At 34.4% G+C, this 19,012-nt stretch overlaps 4 protein-coding genes across 4 annotated transcripts in view; 2 read left to right on the top strand and 2 right to left on the bottom strand.

Annotated features, from left to right (window-relative positions):
- LOAG_18373 (TKL/RAF/KSR protein kinase) overlaps positions 1–7,416 on the top strand; it is a 7,879-nt gene extending 463 nt beyond the window's left edge. Inside the window, exons 2-19 of the mRNA XM_020451033.1 lie at positions 466–642; positions 1,059–1,158; positions 1,531–1,668; positions 1,765–1,876; positions 2,197–2,334; positions 2,684–2,778; positions 2,885–3,041; positions 3,223–3,331; positions 3,539–3,665; positions 3,810–3,951; positions 4,299–4,443; positions 4,531–4,701; positions 4,931–5,020; positions 5,330–5,521; positions 5,717–5,853; positions 6,148–6,270; positions 6,347–6,476; positions 6,591–7,416. Coding sequence (XP_020305225.1) covers positions 466–642; positions 1,059–1,158; positions 1,531–1,668; positions 1,765–1,876; positions 2,197–2,334; positions 2,684–2,778; positions 2,885–3,041; positions 3,223–3,331; positions 3,539–3,665; positions 3,810–3,951; positions 4,299–4,443; positions 4,531–4,701; positions 4,931–5,020; positions 5,330–5,521; positions 5,717–5,853; positions 6,148–6,270; positions 6,347–6,476; positions 6,591–6,737 — 2,430 coding nt within the window. The 3' untranslated portion in view covers positions 6,738–7,416. The remainder of the gene's footprint in view (positions 1–465; positions 643–1,058; positions 1,159–1,530; positions 1,669–1,764; positions 1,877–2,196; positions 2,335–2,683; positions 2,779–2,884; positions 3,042–3,222; positions 3,332–3,538; positions 3,666–3,809; positions 3,952–4,298; positions 4,444–4,530; positions 4,702–4,930; positions 5,021–5,329; positions 5,522–5,716; positions 5,854–6,147; positions 6,271–6,346; positions 6,477–6,590) is intronic.
- Positions 7,417–7,698: 282 nt separating this feature from the next.
- On the bottom strand, positions 7,699–9,095 carry LOAG_05881 (ribosomal protein L32 containing protein; the record flags this gene model as incomplete). The annotated part of the gene is made up of 3 exons (XM_003141418.2): positions 7,699–8,156; positions 8,577–8,684; positions 8,903–9,095. 3 exons carry the CDS (start codon positions 9,093–9,095, stop codon positions 7,888–7,890), a joined length of 570 nt encoding a protein of 189 aa, XP_003141466.1. The 3' UTR covers positions 7,699–7,887.
- Positions 9,096–9,342: 247 nt separating this feature from the next.
- LOAG_05880 (RPN-3 protein) lies at positions 9,343–12,956 on the bottom strand. The gene is made up of 11 exons (XM_003141417.2): positions 12,813–12,956; positions 12,039–12,247; positions 11,778–11,936; positions 11,553–11,680; positions 11,214–11,346; positions 10,821–10,982; positions 10,527–10,641; positions 9,994–10,220; positions 9,786–9,922; positions 9,518–9,626; positions 9,343–9,400 (listed from the first exon to the last, which is right to left on the bottom strand). Exons 1-11 carry the CDS (start codon positions 12,943–12,945, stop codon positions 9,350–9,352), a joined length of 1,563 nt encoding a protein of 520 aa, XP_003141465.1. The 5' UTR covers positions 12,946–12,956; the 3' UTR covers positions 9,343–9,349.
- Positions 12,957–13,806: 850 nt separating this feature from the next.
- LOAG_05879 (glycyl-tRNA synthetase) lies at positions 13,807–19,009 on the top strand. Its single transcript, XM_003141416.2, has 16 exons — positions 13,807–13,950; positions 14,283–14,405; positions 14,582–14,825; positions 14,946–15,087; positions 15,263–15,374; positions 15,474–15,572; positions 15,653–15,820; positions 16,048–16,293; positions 16,467–16,598; positions 16,947–17,162; positions 17,437–17,507; positions 17,691–17,769; positions 18,018–18,134; positions 18,237–18,368; positions 18,470–18,619; positions 18,795–19,009. The coding sequence occupies exons 1-16, from the start codon at positions 13,843–13,845 to the stop codon at positions 18,897–18,899; spliced, it is 2,244 nt and encodes a 747-aa protein (XP_003141464.1). The 5' UTR covers positions 13,807–13,842; the 3' UTR covers positions 18,900–19,009.
- Positions 19,010–19,012: the final 3 nt, after the last annotated feature.

Raw genomic sequence — 19,012 nt, 5'->3', positions numbered from 1 at the left:
ATATATATATATATATATATATATATATATATATATATATATATATATATATATATATATATATATATATATGTATATATATTTTTTTTAACCAAGCAATTTTTCAAAAATTACAAATATGAAAATCATTTGATAAATTGATGAGGTTTTAGTGAAATATACTCATAAACCAATTGCTGGAGTTTATTGACAAGAAATACTTCAATAAGGAATGAAGTTGTAGTTCTAAATGCTAGATTTGATTTCACGTTTGGTGTTCATTTAATAAAGGATACACGAGAAATGAGAAATTTATTCTGCTATTGATTTTCATAGATTTATGGGAAATTCAGGAAACATTTTGGTCAAAAATACTTGTTTGTCAAAAGGATGTTATAACGTTCATGTCTCTCTCATTTAATTATCTACATATTGCATGATTAACTATCATACAAGTTTCAAAAATTTGCGAATAATCCATTTTAGGCAAAATTAATTCGACTTGCTTCCCAAGTATGTTATTTAAATCAACGTTATCGGGGTACGAAATATCCATCTCTAAATGAATGGCTAACATATGTCAATTTATTACCAAGAGAAATTGTTACTGTTCTAGAATGCTTGCAAACATTTTGTGTATTAATTACTACGAACGACAAACAGGTAGTGAAAATTCTTCGTTTCCTGTGCAATCTTATTTATTTTTTGAAAAATAATCACATCAAAGATGGCTTATATGATGTCAACCGTTAAATGACTTTGTATTAAAATTACCTATCTGGTGATATCTGTTTCAAGTTTCCCATGGATCTTCACAATTTTGGGATATTTTCTGTGAGATTAATATTTCGTCATTTTGCAAAACTGAGTGAGATTCTTGCATGTATCTTATTTTACCGTTTTTTATGAAATTGATCAGAAGACTGTGATTGTTATCTGATGTAAAGTAAATGAATGGATAGATGCATTTCACCATATTTTCATTAATTTTATTCTTAATTTTGACGAATGTTGAAGCGGAAGTGGAGTTATTTGACAATCAAACTATTGGATTCAATGCTTCACTACATTTATTGTAGCTTTTGGATATCTGCGAAAGATTTCGATTTACATCAGATGGCCGTCGTAGATTGCGCAAGTCATCGTACTCGTTGCGAAGTTATGTTTCAAAATGGAAAGGTTACTTGTTGGATTTTCGTGACGTTTAAAATGAGTTCTAGGAAACCATATCTTTGAAAAAAGCATGTGGTTTCGTAGTCCCTTTATGCTTATCGGATTCTTTAATTTAATCTTAGTTCCAGAAATTATCAGGTTTTCTTATTTGTCAAGATTTGTTTTTATCAGTAAGATGATAGAATAGTTGTCCGTAAACATGATCGTTTGTATTTCGAGCTTTGATATTCACTCTTTTGGAAGAGTGTGCATGAAAAACGGCATAAATCGTCATTCTTTGGCTATTGCTGCTACGTTAAAGGCATTAATAAATTCCAGTATTAGCGAATGCGGATTAATTCACTGGAAATAATTATTTCTGATATTTAATTTTTATAGACGAAGCATATGAACCAGTTCGCGCATTTAGTGACAGAGATTTATGTTGGATGAGTTTCGATCATTTGGCTTCAAGTGATAGCAAGTCGTTTCCATATGAAAACACTGCGGAGTCGAGCGCTAGCGACTCTGGCTCAGGTTAGAATTAACAGTTCTGTTTCTATTTTTCTAGTGTCCAGTTTACTATCGATGTTTTGGTTTTCTTTTGAATCTTTTAATTATTCAGTTTTTTAGGAGTAGGGTCAAATTTATCTCAGTCATCACTTCCAACAACTACACCACCAGCAAGCCCAAGTGTTACGATAATCAATACGACGCTTTCTAATACGCTTAATGTTTTCCCAAGGTTTTTTCTAACTTGAATACTATAAAATTGCAGTGCTCGATTAGTAGTTATGCTTTAGCGGGATTAGTAGTTATGCGCCGTAATTGCTGATAGGAAATCTATCACGACTTTAGTTTCATATCTTGGAATGATATAAAACTGAAGTCATGTTTTTTTTCTTTTTTTTTATAATGCTTTCACTTGGTCATGTGTACCGAACCTACCAGTCAAGTTATTACTCCATACTTTCACAATATTATGAATTAGTGTTTGAAATCTCGGTTCTCATTTGTTTTCGTTGCTTCAGAAAGGAAAATTTTGATGAATCCGTTTGTTTACAGAAGTACTGGTGAAAAGAAGTCAGTTCCTAATCGTCTATCGACAACATATTTAATGACGGATGGCCTAATGCGCTCACATTCTCATGAATCGAATCTTCAATATACTGTTAATAGTAGTAGAGGCAGTGGATTGACAAGGTACGTACATACTTTCATGGACTAAACGTAAAAGACTGTAGTATTAATTTCTTTTTTTTAAACCATGGAAAATACTAGACACTAAATTATGGCTATCGTTATCTTATGCTGCATTTGCCCAGTAATAATATTACAGTTGTTTTATTTAAGAGATGTAGTATGATTTTCAACTAAAAACCAATAATTAAATTTTCTTCATCTTGAGTGATTTACGACAATTTGTCATGTCCAAATCTGAATTGTGCAACGTTAATATTTATCAGGATCCCCAAATCATCAAATTAATATAAGATAAGCAGCCATGGTTTCAATCACTGTATATTCACGGTAATTTTATTGTTATTTTTAGTTCCCGTTCAATCAATGACTGTTTGTCGGTAGTCAATCATGGGGCGACTTTGAGCCCATCATCATCGCATTTAAACTATGTGAACCAGATGGCAAGTGAGTTGTTCTTTTTTTTCTTGATTTGGTTGTAAAATTTGAAGATCTCGGAATTCCGAACCGCTTTAAGGCCATAATATAAGGATCTAGTTATTATTTTTTGCAGATACAATGCCTCGAACACCGAAAACTGCCCGTGCCAAGCACTCGATTCCCCATCAGTGGCATCGGCGAAAAGGTTTTCGTATTTCCACAGAAAATTGTCACTTCTGTCAACGACAGTTAAATTTTTTCAGCGAATATGAGAAATGTAAATCATGCAAGTAAGTTTGCGATGGAAATTACAGCACTTTAGAAAATTTCTTATCCTTGCAACAAATTTTTCTTTTTCGCCGTATGTTACTATATAGAATTTTGTCGTTTTCAAGGTTATAACTACAGACTTTGTAACATTTGTCATTTGAAATAAAAAAAAAACAAACATGAAATATAAAATGCGTATAGGTGGAAGGTACATCCGCACTGTAAAGAGAAAATTGGTGATTCATGCGGTCTTACTCCTGCTTATCTCAAACAGGCACTGAAAGAAATGTTCATGAAAGACATCGGAAATGTGAGTTTACTTCTGAAATATTGCAGGTATTGATCGGAAATATTCTATAGTGAGTTCTTTTATTTTTTCTGATGTGTTGCTTTTCAGTCAGAGCTTTTTGGATCCTGAAACAGTTTTCTGCTTTTGCTAGATATCAGATGTTATGAACTTTGCACAACTTTTCACAAATCTCAAGACTAAGTTCTACATTTTGTGAAAACTTTGTAGGATGGGTGGACACCATCGGAATACAGTGCTTCGTCACAACAGGCGTTTCCTTTTGATCCCGTAGATAGTTCTTCGAGTGCAAACAGCTCGGCGCCTTCAACGCCGGCTTTCCCAACTATATATTCTGGTAATCTCTACAGTGTCTCTCTGTATGATATGTTGTGAAAATCTATATTGGCTTCTGGGACAGTTTCGTAGTATTTATGTTATGATTCTTTTAGTATGAATGTATCTTTTTTTCACGCTATTTTAACATTTACGAAAGTTTTAGGAAACCAAATTTTTGTAGCTACGCTTCCAACATCCAGTCCATTCTTATTGCCATCAGCACCTCCTTCATCATACAAAAGTAATTTTGATTTTCCGGAAGCAGTTCCCGAAGTGCCTGATATTGTTGTAGAAGGTGGCGGCAGGTAAATTATAAGCAATTGTAATTTTTTGTTGCTGAAACAGATTTGAAGTTTTCTTTCTGGGTATGGTTAGGTGGAAAAAAAGTACAATTCGCCAAAAAGGTAGAAGTTGCGCAAAAATTCGTTCAAACTGTGCAAGTGATACTCTTCATTTTGCATCTGTCAAATCAATAATTGAGGAATGTGAAATTTAATTAAGTCTCAGGGATCAAAATTTCCACCCAAATTTTGTACCAAGCATGCACTTTTACGTTCGCGGCAAGGTGAATGAAATAGAGCTAACGTGGAATTCTGAGGATTCTATGATGCATTTTCTTCTGCATTAAATTAGTTTCTGTTGAGTGTTTCAGTGAACAGCAATGTTTAATTTCATCGCAGGGCTCAGATTGTACCGTAAATTCCAGTGGCACCGTCGTTCTTGGTGGTTCAGAAGGTTCCGAAGGTACTTTATTCATTGACTCGATGGGAAGCAATGGCGGCAATTTTGATAATCGGGTTGGATCTAACTTTTTTCATTATACTACTTCGGTTTTTCAAAATGATAATGTACAGTATAAAGTGAAAATTCGATATAATTTTCAGGAAGAATTGGATGGTTCAAAGTTAAGTCCTTACTCGGGTTGCTCACTGAATCGTGACAGATGGAGTAATGGAACGATTAGAGTACCAAATAACTGGAATGATTTTACTATTCCGTTTAGTCAAATCGAATTCAAGAAACAAAGTTTGATTGGAAAAGGGCGTTTTGGGGAGGTATTTGATGATTACTGGCTTTTTCTTTTATAATAAATGAAATATGATGTCAAGATTGACAATGTATTTGAATTTCCCATCCTCAAATTTTAATATGATCCATTCTTCATTTGTTGGAATAATTATGATACTTGCTCGGATGTATGCTGCCCTTTCTCTTAAGTAAGACGAATTTTGACTAAAGAAAACTGTGTAGAAGGTAGTCACGAACTATTTGTTGTTTTTGAAGGTGCACAAAGCAAACTGGTATGGTGATGTAGCAGTAAAATTGCTGAATATGGATCATGTGGATGAAGAAAAGCAGTTAGAAGCTTTCAAGGTAATTTTTCTAACTTACAGCCGATACCCTCCAATTTTATTGCACTTTAGTGTTTGAGGAACTGCAGAAATAGGAGATTTAGAAGTTTTGTTTAGTCTATGTCTAACTATGGGGATTCCCGAGAAGACGGCAAAAACATTTACCTTTTTGATTCAAGTTAGAACACAAAGTTAAGGGATGTGTGCTTTCGTATACTGTTTTACCTAGTGATCTTCTAGAACATCCAATTTCTTAGGTTTCTAAATGTTTTAATGAAAATAAGGTTTACCAAACTTCTAGATTTTTGATTGAAAGCATAATTTCTTGCAGGTGGAAGTTGCATCATTCAAGAATACACGACATGACAATATAGTACTCTTTCTGGGCTACACTTTTGATCAACATAAATTAGGTATTGTTATGCATTATTGTAAAGGTCGGCCGCTGCACCAGTTACTTCATGATCATTACGAAAAATTCAATTTCACTGAGATCGTGCATTTTGCTACACAGATATGTCAGGTAAACGTCTTAACTATTGGAAGTTAAATAAGTAATTTTGAAAACAAATAACTAATACTGTGTTTTCTGATAGCAACGTTTTTCTTTCTTTTTTTTTTTACCTTACTGACTTTCTTAATAAAAAACGATAATATAAATCGAGATATCTGACTTAATTTCAAATTTTACTCTAATCAAAATTACGAGTGTATTTAGGGAGTATCGTACTTGCATACAAAAAAGATTATTCATAAAGATCTACGAACGAAAAATATTTTTGTGGAAAGTCGAAATCGTATCGTCCTGACAGATTTTGGACTTTTTAATATGAAGCGACTTGGTCAGCCGCATAGGTAGTTTTATTTATTTATTAAGAATTTACGCGAGAAGCTAACGTCGAAAAATCGATCTTGAATAAATCAATAATGTTTGTCAATTCAACTGGTATTTTGAATAACTTTCTCACAAAATATGTTTTTTTGGCGCTTGAGGTTAGACAAGACTGTAAAACTTCGGTTCTCGAGAGGAATTAATGACACATAAAATTTATCCAGAGTACTGAGATTTCTAGCATGAAACTTGAAATGTAGTTGGGTAATGATGTAATTAAAGTTGCAATGAAATGGAATGAATCAGGAATGATTAAGGAATCATATACTGATTGTTCCACAGTATTGGTTGTGTTATGTTGCTCCGGAGCTGATCAAAGCATTATCGGCTGAACTGATCCAGTTACCATTCACCGAAAACAGTGACGTTTATGCGTTTGGGTAATTTTTGTTGAAAAAATTTGCGAATTTGGTCTTCCTTCACTTGTGAAGAATCCACATTGCAATATGTTTTTAGGACCATCTGGTATGAACTAATGACGTATCGTTTTCCATTCCGAGAGCTGCATCCGGATGTTGTCATTTGGAAAGTTGGATGTGGTTTCAAAGCACCTGTTGGTGATATTTCTGGTCCTCGGGAAGTCAAGGTAATAATAGCTGAATTTAAAAACGATTTAAAATTTCCGAAAGCCAAAAATCTCCAGTAAGTCACATATGAGGTTTGTTTAAATGTTCAAGAGAAGTAAGAGGCTACGTTCCAGGATATTCTAGTCCAGTGCTGGAATTACGCAGCGGAAGAAAGGCCGTCGCTTCGTGATATCTCAGGGATGCTGGAAAGATTTCCGAAGAAACGGCTTGGTCGCAGTCCTTCATTTCCAGTTTCGCGAAGCTATGAATCTGTTTTTTAAACCATCACCCGTCAGTTGGTACTGAAGTGATTTCTTCTGTTTTCCATGATTCTCTTTGCTCCCCTGTCTCCCTTCCTTCCTCTCGGTCTTGTCAGTATTGTCATATTGATTGCACTTTGAATTAATGCCTTCACTTCAGGGTTCACCTCCTAACATTCTGCTCTTTATTGCATCAGTTCGTTCTCTGGTAATTATTTTCAGATCAATCGAAATTCTATGTAAAGAGAAGCTACTTAATAAATAAAAATGATTGAACCTTTTGGATCTTCAGAAGTGCTGCCAAAGGCGAAGTTTATCAGAAAAAGGACGTCCCCACCTTAGCTCGGCTCACTAAATTTAACACATTGTTTGAAGAGCTATCTGATAAATAATCATCTTCTGACCACAACTTATTGATTTTTTCCAGTGGTGTTGGTAAACATGTGATATTTTTGGTATTGCAGTGAATAGTGTTGTCACTGGGATATCCGTTTGATCATTGTAATATGATTCCACAATATCAGTATTATCGTCTTTATTATCTTCATGAATTGAGGGTTGTACGTAAAACAGATTTTTCCTCTTTTCATATACAGTATCATATTACTGTTTTTGACACGTGCACTGGCTCCTGCATACTTCACCTTGCATATGATTTGGATTTTGACGAACTTCATTTCCTAAGTAAAACGGAGTGGCGCATGTTTTGGTGTCCGTCATAAACGAAATAGAAATTTCGACCTAATGGGAAAAATTAAGAAAACGAAACACTTCATAACGAAGCTATTTGATAGATAGCTCATGATAGTTTTCACGAGGGAAGTAATCCTGTAAACATGCAACCGAACGTCATGTGGATATGTTCGCTTACAGAAGTTTCCGCAAGATATCGCTAATTAATCGTTGGGCCATATGATTTTGGTCTGGATGCAGCTTAATTAGTTTGCAAAATATGGTGCACTGAGGATCAAGGAGTCAGTAACTACAATCAAAGCAATAAGAAATATGTAGAAATAGGGATGATGACAATAAATCTTACGCTAATTTGAATTTCAAACACTAAGGTCCTAAAAATTTATTTTGCAAAGAAATTCTGTGCAGCTTCAGAATTGTACAACTTATTTGTTAACGGAAGCATAGAGATATCCTCGTCGGATGTTTACGTCTGACTTTATTGTTTACTGCAAACAGAACTGTCTATAAATTTGGGCTTAAACCATGTTGGTCGTGGAATTCCTAATTCAACAATTCGTTTTCTATCTGTTCGATCGATCGAAGCCTTAGCATCTCCATCATCTTGGTGCGTTTCACTCGATTCAGGACGTGGATCATCCTCAAATTTCACATTCGTCGATTGCTTTTCTCCAATGTAAGGGTTGTATGCCATAATTTTGGATTTCATCAAGTTAGTCAATTCTCGGACTTTCTTGTAACATATTGCTGTAATTCAATTGAAATATCAGTTTGAATTCTAAATTACTATTTACAACTACTTTATAAATTATATGGTCCGAAGAGCTTTGAGATCATCCCAACTAAATTAACATCATTAAAAGAAAAATTAGGATTTTTAAGTCTTTCACGGACATAATATTCTACATATTACACTGTTTTGATGAGAGCTTCCCCATTTTTTAGCCACCATGTCCCACCGCTCTAGTTCATAGACATAACCTGCTAAAATCAGATGGCTTGATACCAGAAATTAATGTTAGTAGATGCACTTACCAGTATTTATCATTGATATTTCTTTCTTTAATTAAAAAGATAAATTCTCAAATGAAAAGAACAATCTCGAGTATACGTCTCATAACAATAAAACTTCCTTCTCCTTCCAAAACAAAAAAAAAAAAATACTACCGCATATTTTGTCGTAATCGTGGTAACTACCGCATATATGACACACTACCATTTTTGTTTTGAGTTCTAGCGTTCTATGTATATCAAATTTACGAGTTGTCTTCTTTGCTGAAAAAAAAAATAAATTGATAAAATACAGGTCGATATTCTTCTTTAATCTATATGAAAAACGGTCTTGTAAAAGAACAAATAAATAATTCATGTCTTCCATCAGCAGGTAAAACTGAACTGTCAAGTACACAGAGTTCGCTTCCCCACTTTCATTCTAGAAATTTTTGGATGAAAAAGGACCGATGAATATGAACCGAAACTGGAAAATAATAAACCTTGACAAGTTCTAATTTTCGGCACACCCCAAGCGAATCGGAACTTCTCAACGATATCCTGAACATCCCATAACCCCCTAGCATCATCATTTCGCAATGAAATATCACCACAAAGAGCAAATGTTGGTTCTAATTCGTAGTCATATCGAATCCATGTATAGTATCGCGTAAGATATTGTTTGAAACGTTGCATAAACCGGCTAAATTGGAAAATAAAACTTTATAAAAGATTACCGATCATAAGGATATAAATGAGAAAAAAGTGTATAGAGAATAAGTAAATTAATGGCTATCGAAATTAGAAATTAATGATTACAAGTGAAAAAAAAAGTAGATAACAAGCTCATGGGAACAGTGACGTTGATGAACGTGATATTTCAGATTATTTCATTCAAAGTTAAATTATTTTATTAAGGATGAAATCCATAACAATTATCAAACGTTTATTCAAAAGTCATCATCATCTTCCTCAGCCATTTCTTTCGCAAATTCTAACTCCTGAAAATGATAAGTTTCAATTGTTCATCGTCTTACAATATATATTATATATATCCAAGCAGCACAGTTTATTAATAATACATAATACATATAGTTTATTAATAATAATAATTTCACCTGCTGTTCACGCTCTCTCTGCTCCTCAATCGATTCAACCACACCTTTACCAGCTGTTGGCGGATAACGTAATGCTTTCACCGCTTGATTGTGCAATTCCAAACAATAACTGAAAAGATATAACGATCGAGTTATGAATAGACCTATCGAGTCGTAATCCAAATGTACAGAAAAGTTTTCCTTTTTTTTTTATAATCGCATGCAGGTTTCGAAAACTTTCCAATTACAAAAAGTCAAATATTTAAATCTACCACTAATTGTTCCTTACCGAATACGAGTATCAAAATGCGTCTGCGGTTCTGTGGTACGATAAACATCTTCCGTTTCCTTCGATTGCATGTATCTCTCGGATGAATTCTGCGAATCAAATGTAATCGCTGCTTCAATACCACCATCTTTGATTGCCTGTAAAATTCCTCACCAATGGCATAGACCACCACAGCCCATTTAAAAACATGAAAATACTTCAAACTTACTTTAGCTACCAAGTATTCCGCTTCTTGTTCGGTATTCAAAAGTAGCTTTTTGCAAATGTCATTGATCGATATACAAGAATAAGCAGTACTAATCTGGCGCAGCGCTGTTTTGATGACGTTTTGCCGAAGACGGACAATCAACGTCAAAGTTTCATCAGGCCCAAAAACATGCTTTGCATGTTTGTTCAGCACTTTGTTGAACAACAATAAATCACCCAAACGAACAGCTGAAAGAAATATAAAGTCATAAACTTAAAAGACTTTAATGAGAAATTTGGACTATATTTAATCCACTATATTTATTTAATTTATTTTATTGGACTATATTTATTTAATCCACAACTGCAGTTATAATTACTTGAATTAAACTGTTTACCAAACTTTTTAAACATGAAAGACTTTTCCCAAGAATATGCACAAAGTTCCGGAATATTAATTAAAGTACTTTTATATGTTCAAACAGAAACTTTTTCAAGCATGAAACATATTTGAGTCTATGATTACTTCTAGCCAAGCATGTACAAAGAAACTACCTTGGGTAAGTTCGAGATACGGTGCTAATGTTTTTCGATGAATTGGTACGCGAAACACGGATCGTTCTGGAATTTCGCCTTGTAGTAAACTAATCACAACAATCCATTTTTGTACCTGCAAATGTTTGTTTCAAGCAATTGTCGTGTACGCCTTGGACATTTCGGAACGAGAAATCAGTGGAACTGAAATAAATTGAAAAGACTTGACAATTTTAGGCAATTTAAAAAATTCTTTGGTCCATGCTTCCTGCTTTTCTAATACTTATTTCATTTGGCTAAAAAATGTGTCTTTACATTTTGCTTAAAACCTATAGCAGCATCTTGCGGAGCTTTGCGAATCGCCTGCATAAAATAACCGGCGGCAGCAGTATAATCCAACTGCATTGCTTTGATTCGTCCTTGATAATAAAGAAAACGTGCCAGATCATTATTCGATGCACCCTCCGGAAATGTCACCTTAAACAAAAGCAGTACTTCCATTTGCGGAAATCAAAATTCCGAGAAAAACATGAAAATCTAGCACAGTCTAGCATAAAGATTTCATAACTTTTTTGTAACGTATGGTCCTCTCTTGACAATCTTTATCGCTTTATTTCCCTTACACACCTTTATATATGTGAACAACATCACATATTCCATTAACTCTTCCGAGGTGAATAAAAAAGTTCACTGAAATGTACGGCTAACTTTTGAAACAAGCATAGCTGCAGCCTCGTAATGTTTCCCAAGCAAATAGGCACGCAAAAGACAGACAATCAACACTGCTTGTGAATCATATTGTCGACGAAGCGTTGCTGTTCGAAGGCGACCATTTAGATAACTAAAATCGAACTATTTATTGGATTGGTGAAAAAATGCCATAGGAACTCACATTTAAATAACATTTACTTCTAGACTTGGTGATTCCTTCTCTTTTCATATTTAAAGAATCCTGTATCCTAAGCACCCAAATGATACTCATCTCTCGATCATTCTAATCACTTTCTAGCCGTTCACGTATCTGAATTTTCTAGCTACTAAACTTACGCTCTTAATTGATCAAGTTTGTTTTTTGTTTCGTAAATGAGACACAAGTAGAAGAATGCTTTTGCTGCAATGGAATCCAGAGAACGTTTTTCGTGATAGTCGATCCGCTCAATTAGCGTTTCCACACACTGGAAAACAGAGCTGGTTTCATCCCACTCAAGAATTCAAAAAAAAAGAAAAAACTACAAACTTCAGATATATCGAAAAAAGACATGAAGACGAAACCTTTTCTGCTTCCTCTAGTTTCTTCTGATCAACAAGATGAAGTAAGACAAGCAAATGGATATAAAGCTCTACTTCCGCTGGTGGAGCAACACTTGGTTGAACACCCGAACGTCTGGAAGGTCGTGGTGAACGCCCACCTTTGCTTACATCGACTTCCATCTGGAACATGTTATTAACTACGATCTTCATGACCGATATAGCTTGTAGCATCTAATCTGCACAAAGCATACATATATATATTGAATGTATGAATGCATATACCGGCTGGACAAAACCAGAAATATTTGGAGTAGCCGGAAGCCAAGATATGAGTTGGTCCCTGATAAGGGGTAACGCCATCAGTTGTGAAGTAATCAGCTTTTTAAGCACATTCCCACTCAATTGTTTTCGAGTTTTGTGTAAAAGTTGAATCATCCGTGGGAGCACATGCAATTCACCTTTTTCCAATTGTGAACACCATGCCCGTAAATCTAAAATTCACTTCTTGACGAACATCGATACGTATTGTACAGTAACTTTTAGAATTTCAGAATACCAATGAGAATACTAATAATCCTTAAAATTTCTTTCTATGAACAACCGTGGAATGTTTCAGTGCCTTGCCTTTTTTGAGAACAAGATTTGAAAACCATAAAACTATTTTGCCTGATTCATCCTCCGTAAGTATTCAAAATATGCCCATGTATTGACAAGCACAGGAACACATGTGGACGCCTTTCAACCTTCTCCCCCTCCAACGAAAACTTTTTCCACTTGACTTTTTTATCGTGACATTCACAAAACTTCATTATTTTACTGTTTATGCAACTAAAGATTGACAAAAACGGGTACCTTCCTAACTCAGATTACCTGTTCATACATATGACATAACTTCCTTCTTTGAAAAAACCTGAGCTTTCGAATACAATCTGCCAAGTCGCTCAATACAACATGCTTCCCGACATCCCTGATCTCGACTGATCAGGCGTTCAGTATAGCGCCTCTTTTTTCCAACTTTCTTGTCAGACTAGATACCTGATATAATATAATGCTAACTTTCTAGGATAGCAGTGTCGGGATCTTCCAATTTTGACATGTCATCTTTCTCCTCTCCTTTTGCATCGCCACTCTCTTCTTTTTCATCACTGGCATTCTCTTTTGGTTCATCTATTTCCATCTTCGATACCATCTTTTCCTGAACATACATTCACTTCACAAAAAAAGAAGAAAAACATTTAATTGATGTCGTAATTTAAGACAAATCTAAATTACGACAAAAGGACGTAAGGCACACTGAAATGATGGAATAAAGTACCCTAAGTTTAACCAGCGTTGCGTAACAGGATGTATGTAAATCACAGAATAATATAAAGCGGAAATGTAAGGAAACGTAAGTAAAATGATGACGAAATACAGTGAGGAATCATCCAGAATCTTAAAGGAAGGATGAGGTAAGTAGATTTTTCGGTATAAATTTCATAAGTTTTTTTTTAATTTTATAAATTTTTACAGATTTCACAAATTTCAAAATCTGAAATTCATAGGTTTCGGATTTTGTATATCCGAAATACCTTGAGTATATATACATGGAAAATCGAGAAAAATTCATGTCATTAACGTCGAATACGTGAAGACAACCAAACTATGTGACAAATACAAAATACTAATTAACAGAATTGGATGAAACAAATCAAAAGAATGGGGCCCTTGACGAAAAATATTTCAATCGCTCTCTAGCAATTCGGGAACTCCCACCTCACGGATCACGATCGAACCATTCGTTTAATTTTCATAAAACAGTTCGCTACACTATTTAGCTACAGACAGACAGGCGAAAGAGGAAATATAACGTAGAGCAAATCACACGGAGATGCTAAAAAAAGCTAAGAAATATAGTTGAACTCAAAGATGTAGGCAGTAATATCGAGACTGCTCGAGTCTAACTAATGACCTTAAGCTTGAACATGAACCTCCCAGTCCAATCATTACCTTGAATTGTTTCAAAGGTTACAAACTATGTTACCAGTGTTTTTAAAGATAACGGGAAAAGGTGAGCGACGTGAACTACAGTGACTTGGTTAATTCGATGAATAGTTGGTTTTGGTTTCGTCTTCTTCATTATCGTGAAACGTTGATTGGTCGGGATATAATATCGCTGGCACGCACTCTTTACAGTTCTCATCAATACAGTCAGGTGATTTCAGAGATATTGTTTTATACTGACGCTTGAAAAAATGGAAATGAAGTTGAGGATGGAGGTTAATTAGTGTTGGGTAAATTTTAAAATGATTAAATCTCTTGGGACTGTTGCTTGACGATAACCTAATTGATTTATTTAATGCAAGGAAGAAGGTATAAGTTGAAATGGTAAGGGAAGATAGGTGTAATTGCATGATTAAGATGGGAAAGGGGGATCTTACAGCATGTAAATTACCGAACTTGCGTTATAGCGTGCGTTATTGCTAGCGGTTACGTGAAATGTATCTTCCATATACATATACATATGTGGACGAAACTTTTTGACAGATAGAAAGTGGTTTCGATAAGAAATCAGGTCATCGATTAAAACGTGAAGGTCATTTCGGGAAGAAAAATCGCGAACGCATATCAACATATTTGTATAATATGGCCTCACCTGAACTTGAAAAGGTAATGTCAGTTATTAGTATAAAAATACGAAGGGCAAAATTGATCAAATAAAGGAAATAGTGTCACGTAGGGCTGATCTGTAACATTCAATTGTTAGGTTGAGGAATGAGGAAATGAGGGACCGGTGGAGCTATTCAGTAGTTGTGTTGATCCTACCATTCCATATTCCATTTTAGGAACTTGCACCACTTCGTGCAGCTGTGAAAGAGTTTGGTGATTTGATACGTTGTCTCAAAGAAAAAGATGCTCCGAAAACGGATATTGACCGAGCAGTTGTTGAGCTGAAAGCTCGAAAGAAAAAACTAGAAGAACGTGAACTTGCTTTGGTGCCCAAAAATGTTTCGTTTTTTGATCGATTGAAATTTGAAGATCTATTGAAGCAGCGCTTCTTTTATGATCAATCATTTGCTATCTATGGAGGTATTTTATGGTTCATTCTCTCACTTGTAATCATTAGTCATCTAAGGATAGATTGATTCTAAGATATTTATCACTTTACATTTATACTTCCATCCTATCTTAGTAAAATTGTACATTTAGGTGTAACTGGATTATATGATTTTGGTCCGATGGGATGTGCTATGAAAGCGAATATGATTAATCTTTGGAGAAATCATTTTGTTCTTGAAGAAAATATGCTTGAGGTGGATTGTTCAGTGTTGACTCCTGAAGCTGTCCTAAAGTAAGATTTATTTTATTTGTATTTCAAGTTATCGAGTGATTAATCATTGTATTTGGTGATTTTGTTTATTCCATGACACTTCTTTGTTTTTGTTGTATTTCTGGTTCTGATTTTAATATTTTATCTAACTGGCATTCACTATTCTCCGATATCTTTCTGTTATCAAACATTATAGAGCATCGGGACATGTTGATCGATTTTCGGACTGGATGGTGAAAGATCTGAAAACTGGTGAATGCTTTCGAGCTGACCATCTGATCAAGAATTTTGTTGAGAAAATGTGCGAGGTGGAAGTTGATATTTTGATTGCATGCTTTTTTGGATTCGTTAAAGAAACCGATCTCATTTCATTGAATTTTTAAACTATTGTTTTAAAAATCATCCAGGATATAAAGACACCAGCAAGTGTGAAAGAGGAACTAAAGGAAGTCATGACGAAATTGGAAGGTTTCAACGATGCAGATATGCACAATGTCATCATGAAGGTATAAGATTGTTGTTACTTCTCCTATGTTATAATTGATATTTCTTTATTGTGTAAGATTAAAAGGACTATATTTTTTAGCATAATATCAAATCTCCAATGACAGGGAATGAACTGTCTGAGCCGATTGCTTTCAATTTGATGTTTCCAACAATGATAGGACCAACGGGTGATTTCAGAGCTTACTTACGACCAGAAACAGCGCAAGGCATCTTTGTTAATTTCAAACGGTTGTTAGAATTTAATCAGGTTTGTAATTCCTTAGATTTAATTGTTTACATTCCAAAGTGAAGTTGGTTTGGTTAGCCTTTTTGTTGTTTCCTTTCTCATTTCATCATTTCAAAAAATCATGAAATGAGAATGTACCTTATCTTAGTTTACAATGCACTTATTAGTTTACAATATATCTTATCTCTGCATGAGTACTTTTTTAACTATTAACACTAGATTACCTTTTTATAATTTTTATTTTAAAGGGTAAGCTACCGTTTGCTGCGGCCCAGATTGGTTCCGGTTTTCGAAACGAGATTTCTCCGAGACAAGGTCTGATGAGGTTGCGTGAATTTACGATGTGTGAAATTGAACATTTTGTTGATCCGAATAATAAAACTCATCCAAAATTTGAGCAAGTAAAGGATTATAATCTGATGTTGTTCTCGGGTTGTAATCAAATGGATGGTGCACCAGCGCAGACATTGTCAATTGGGGATGCTGTTGCTAAGGTATAATTCGATTTCAGTAATATCTACATTACTCTAAGGAAAAAGTTGTATTTAATTAATTGGTAGCAGTAATCGCATACATTTCCTTGAACTGTTTAATTACCAATATAAAGGAAAGAAGTGATCTAACTGAAGCTGATTGTACAGATGTTTTCAAAATAATAAGTTTATAGAAGTTGGTTGCAAACGAAACTCTTGGCTACTACATGGTTCGAGTTCATAAATATCTGATACGGACTGGAATAGACCCAAAGAGAATGCGATTTAGGCAGCATTTGACAAATGAAATGGCTCATTACGCCTGTGTTAGTTCATTTATTTATATCTGCTGTAAAATATATGTCCATATTCACAGTATGAGTCGTGTTTTGATGATTGTGTAGTTTCTTCACCTCATATCAGTATACCTAGGTATGTGATTGGGTTATGTTTTGATATTCGCGATAACTGTCACATGCAGGAAATAAGTCATCACTAATGTGATGTAATCCATTAGTTATTGAGTAAAGGCGTAAGTTCCCTCTTTGGAATATAAGATTGGAAGCTAAGGTTAATAGATTCATGAGTTATTTGGCTTATTAGTGAAAAGAATAGATTTATAAGTTATTTGGCTTATTGGTGAAAAGTAGCATTTCTAAATAATTCCTCTACAGGATTGTTGGGATGCTGAAATTTTGACATCGTATGGATGGATTGAATGTGTAGGAGTGGCTGATCGTGCATGCTATGATTTACTGCAACATTCGAAAGCTACTGGAGAGAAGCTGGTAGCTGAGAAAGTGCTCAGCGAACCAAAAATTGTGCAGGTTATCGAAGCAATACCCAATAAGCCAGTGATTGGAAAAATTTACAAAACGGAAGCGAAGCAGGTAACTATTGATTTCTTGGAGTGGTCTTTATTAGATGATAAAATTTCATTCTCCTTTCTTAATGTCACTGATTTTGTGAAAGCTGAAGTGCTAGAATTTTTCTTTCTCAATAGTTACTGCATATTATTGTTATTGCATATGTCTTAAAATCCCTAATTTTTCTTGTCTTTTATATAAAACAAAAAATTTGAAGAAAAGTATAGATAGTTGGGATGATTAAACACATAGCATGTTTTTACATCTAACAAACGATCTACATTTATTAGACTTTCAGATCTTTGCTCGACTTGAACAGCTCACCCCAGAAGAGGTTGAGAAGCTAGAAAAAGAGATTATTTCTGCGGGGTAATTTATTGTTACAAACTTTTTTTAGCTGGTTTACCACTTAGTAATCAGTAATTTCTGATTATGTCCAGTTCACTAGATCCTATACATTGCAGTCTGCTTTCCATTACGGTAATTATCGCGCTAAACTGTTTGTAGTGAAATTTTTATCTAAAATCTTGTGTTCATCAGATTTAATTGCAGAAATGCGAGAATTCAATGCGGAGATAAAATAGTGGAATTGCAAAAAGATTACATCTCCATTAAAAGATATGAAAAAAAGGTTATATATCCACATTTATAAATAGTAATTTCTCCACTTGCACTTTTCAAGAATGGGAACATTATCATTTAAGAGTGTTCACATGTTTCTTTGCAGATATCTGCCTTATAAGCCTTAAAAAATCTTGAGTCGTCCGTTACTCTCTTGGCTTTATAATACAATTCCGTACAAGAAATTGCTGGGTGCAAAGGATGAAGGGTGAAAGGATTTGAATTTATCATTAATCATAATATTTCTAAATATTTTAGATGCATACCGAAGAATTCTTCCCATCGGTAATTGAACCATCATTTGGTATTGGAAGGATCATGTATAGCGTCTTGGAGCATTCTTTCCGTCAAAGGGAGGGTGATGAACAAAGAGTGGTATGATTTTTAACTTTTTAGAATAAGATTACCTTATACGTCTTCGATGTTTACAAGGTAAATTTCTTTCGCAGGTTAAAAATTTCATTAATTTTCTTCCAGTATTTTGCACTGCGGCCAGTTGTTGCTCCGATCAAATGCTCTATACTGCCAATCTCAGCAAATTCGCGCTTTGAGCCAATTATGGCTGCTGTACGCTCAGAGTTAGCCAAATTTTCTGTGAGCTATAAACAAGTAAGAATTTTCACGAATATTATGATTTAAAAGCAGATTTAAAAATCAACTAACATATTACTAAATCACTTCTTGAATGTCTTAAGAATGATATTATTAAGGATGATAGCAGTGGATCACTTGGTCGACGTTATGCTAGAACGGATGCTATAGGCATCCCATTTGGCATAACGGTTGATTTTGAATCGGAATCAGAACCATGGACTGTAACTTTGCGCTTCTCAATCACAATGGAGCAGGTTCGACTAAAGGTTTGGATGATTTCGATTTTTAATTCCGATATTATTATAATTTTTATTACAATTTGTGGAGGAAATGATAAATATTATGCAATTTGGCTTTTATATGTTTTTTTGCTTTACATATTTCCAAGTAAATCATATTTGAAAATTATTTCGGGTTAATACAGAAATTGTTATATTTCAGGTGAGTGATGTTGGGAAAACGGTTGCTGATTTATCATCCGAGAGGACATCTTGGAGTGAAGTGCAACAAATTTATCCGAAATTTGAGCAAAAATCTGGTGCTTAACAGTGAAAGTTATTTGTGAATTGTTCTTGGGAGTGCAAGAACTGATAGTGGATTAGAAGCAAAGCTAATTGTTTGAATTATCTTAAAGCTTGTTAGTCAACTTCCTGTTCCTT

This window comes from Loa loa, assembly GCF_000183805.2.
Source record: "Loa loa unplaced genomic scaffold supercont3.279, whole genome shotgun sequence".
In the NCBI taxonomy this organism is placed as follows: Eukaryota; Metazoa; Nematoda; class Chromadorea; order Rhabditida; family Onchocercidae; genus Loa; species Loa loa.
The sequence above is the reverse complement of the archived record's forward strand: the minus strand, read 5'-3'. Positions and strand labels throughout refer to the sequence as shown.

Bases quoted from the DNA above. Each gene is read 5' to 3' on its own strand.
- LOAG_05880 (XM_003141417.2), bottom strand. From the start codon at position 12,945: ATGGTATCGAAGATGGAAATAGATGAACCAAAAGAGAATGCCAGTGAT. The intron at 10,642-10,820 runs GTAAAGACACAT...AAACATTTGCAG, and splicing joins CTATAGGTTTTAAGCAAAAT to GTACAAAAATGGATTGTTGT. The intron at 10,221-10,526 runs GTAGTTTCTTTG...TATTTCTTTCAG, and splicing joins GTATCTCGAACTTACCCAAG to CTGTTCGTTTGGGTGATTTA.
- LOAG_05879 (XM_003141416.2), top strand. From the start codon at position 13,843: ATGAATAGTTGGTTTTGGTTTCGTCTTCTTCATTATCGTGAAACGTTG. The intron at 14,406-14,581 runs GTAATGTCAGTT...ATTCCATTTTAG, and splicing joins CCTCACCTGAACTTGAAAAG to GAACTTGCACCACTTCGTGC. The intron at 18,135-18,236 runs GTATGATTTTTA...ATTTTCTTCCAG, and splicing joins AGGGTGATGAACAAAGAGTG to TATTTTGCACTGCGGCCAGT.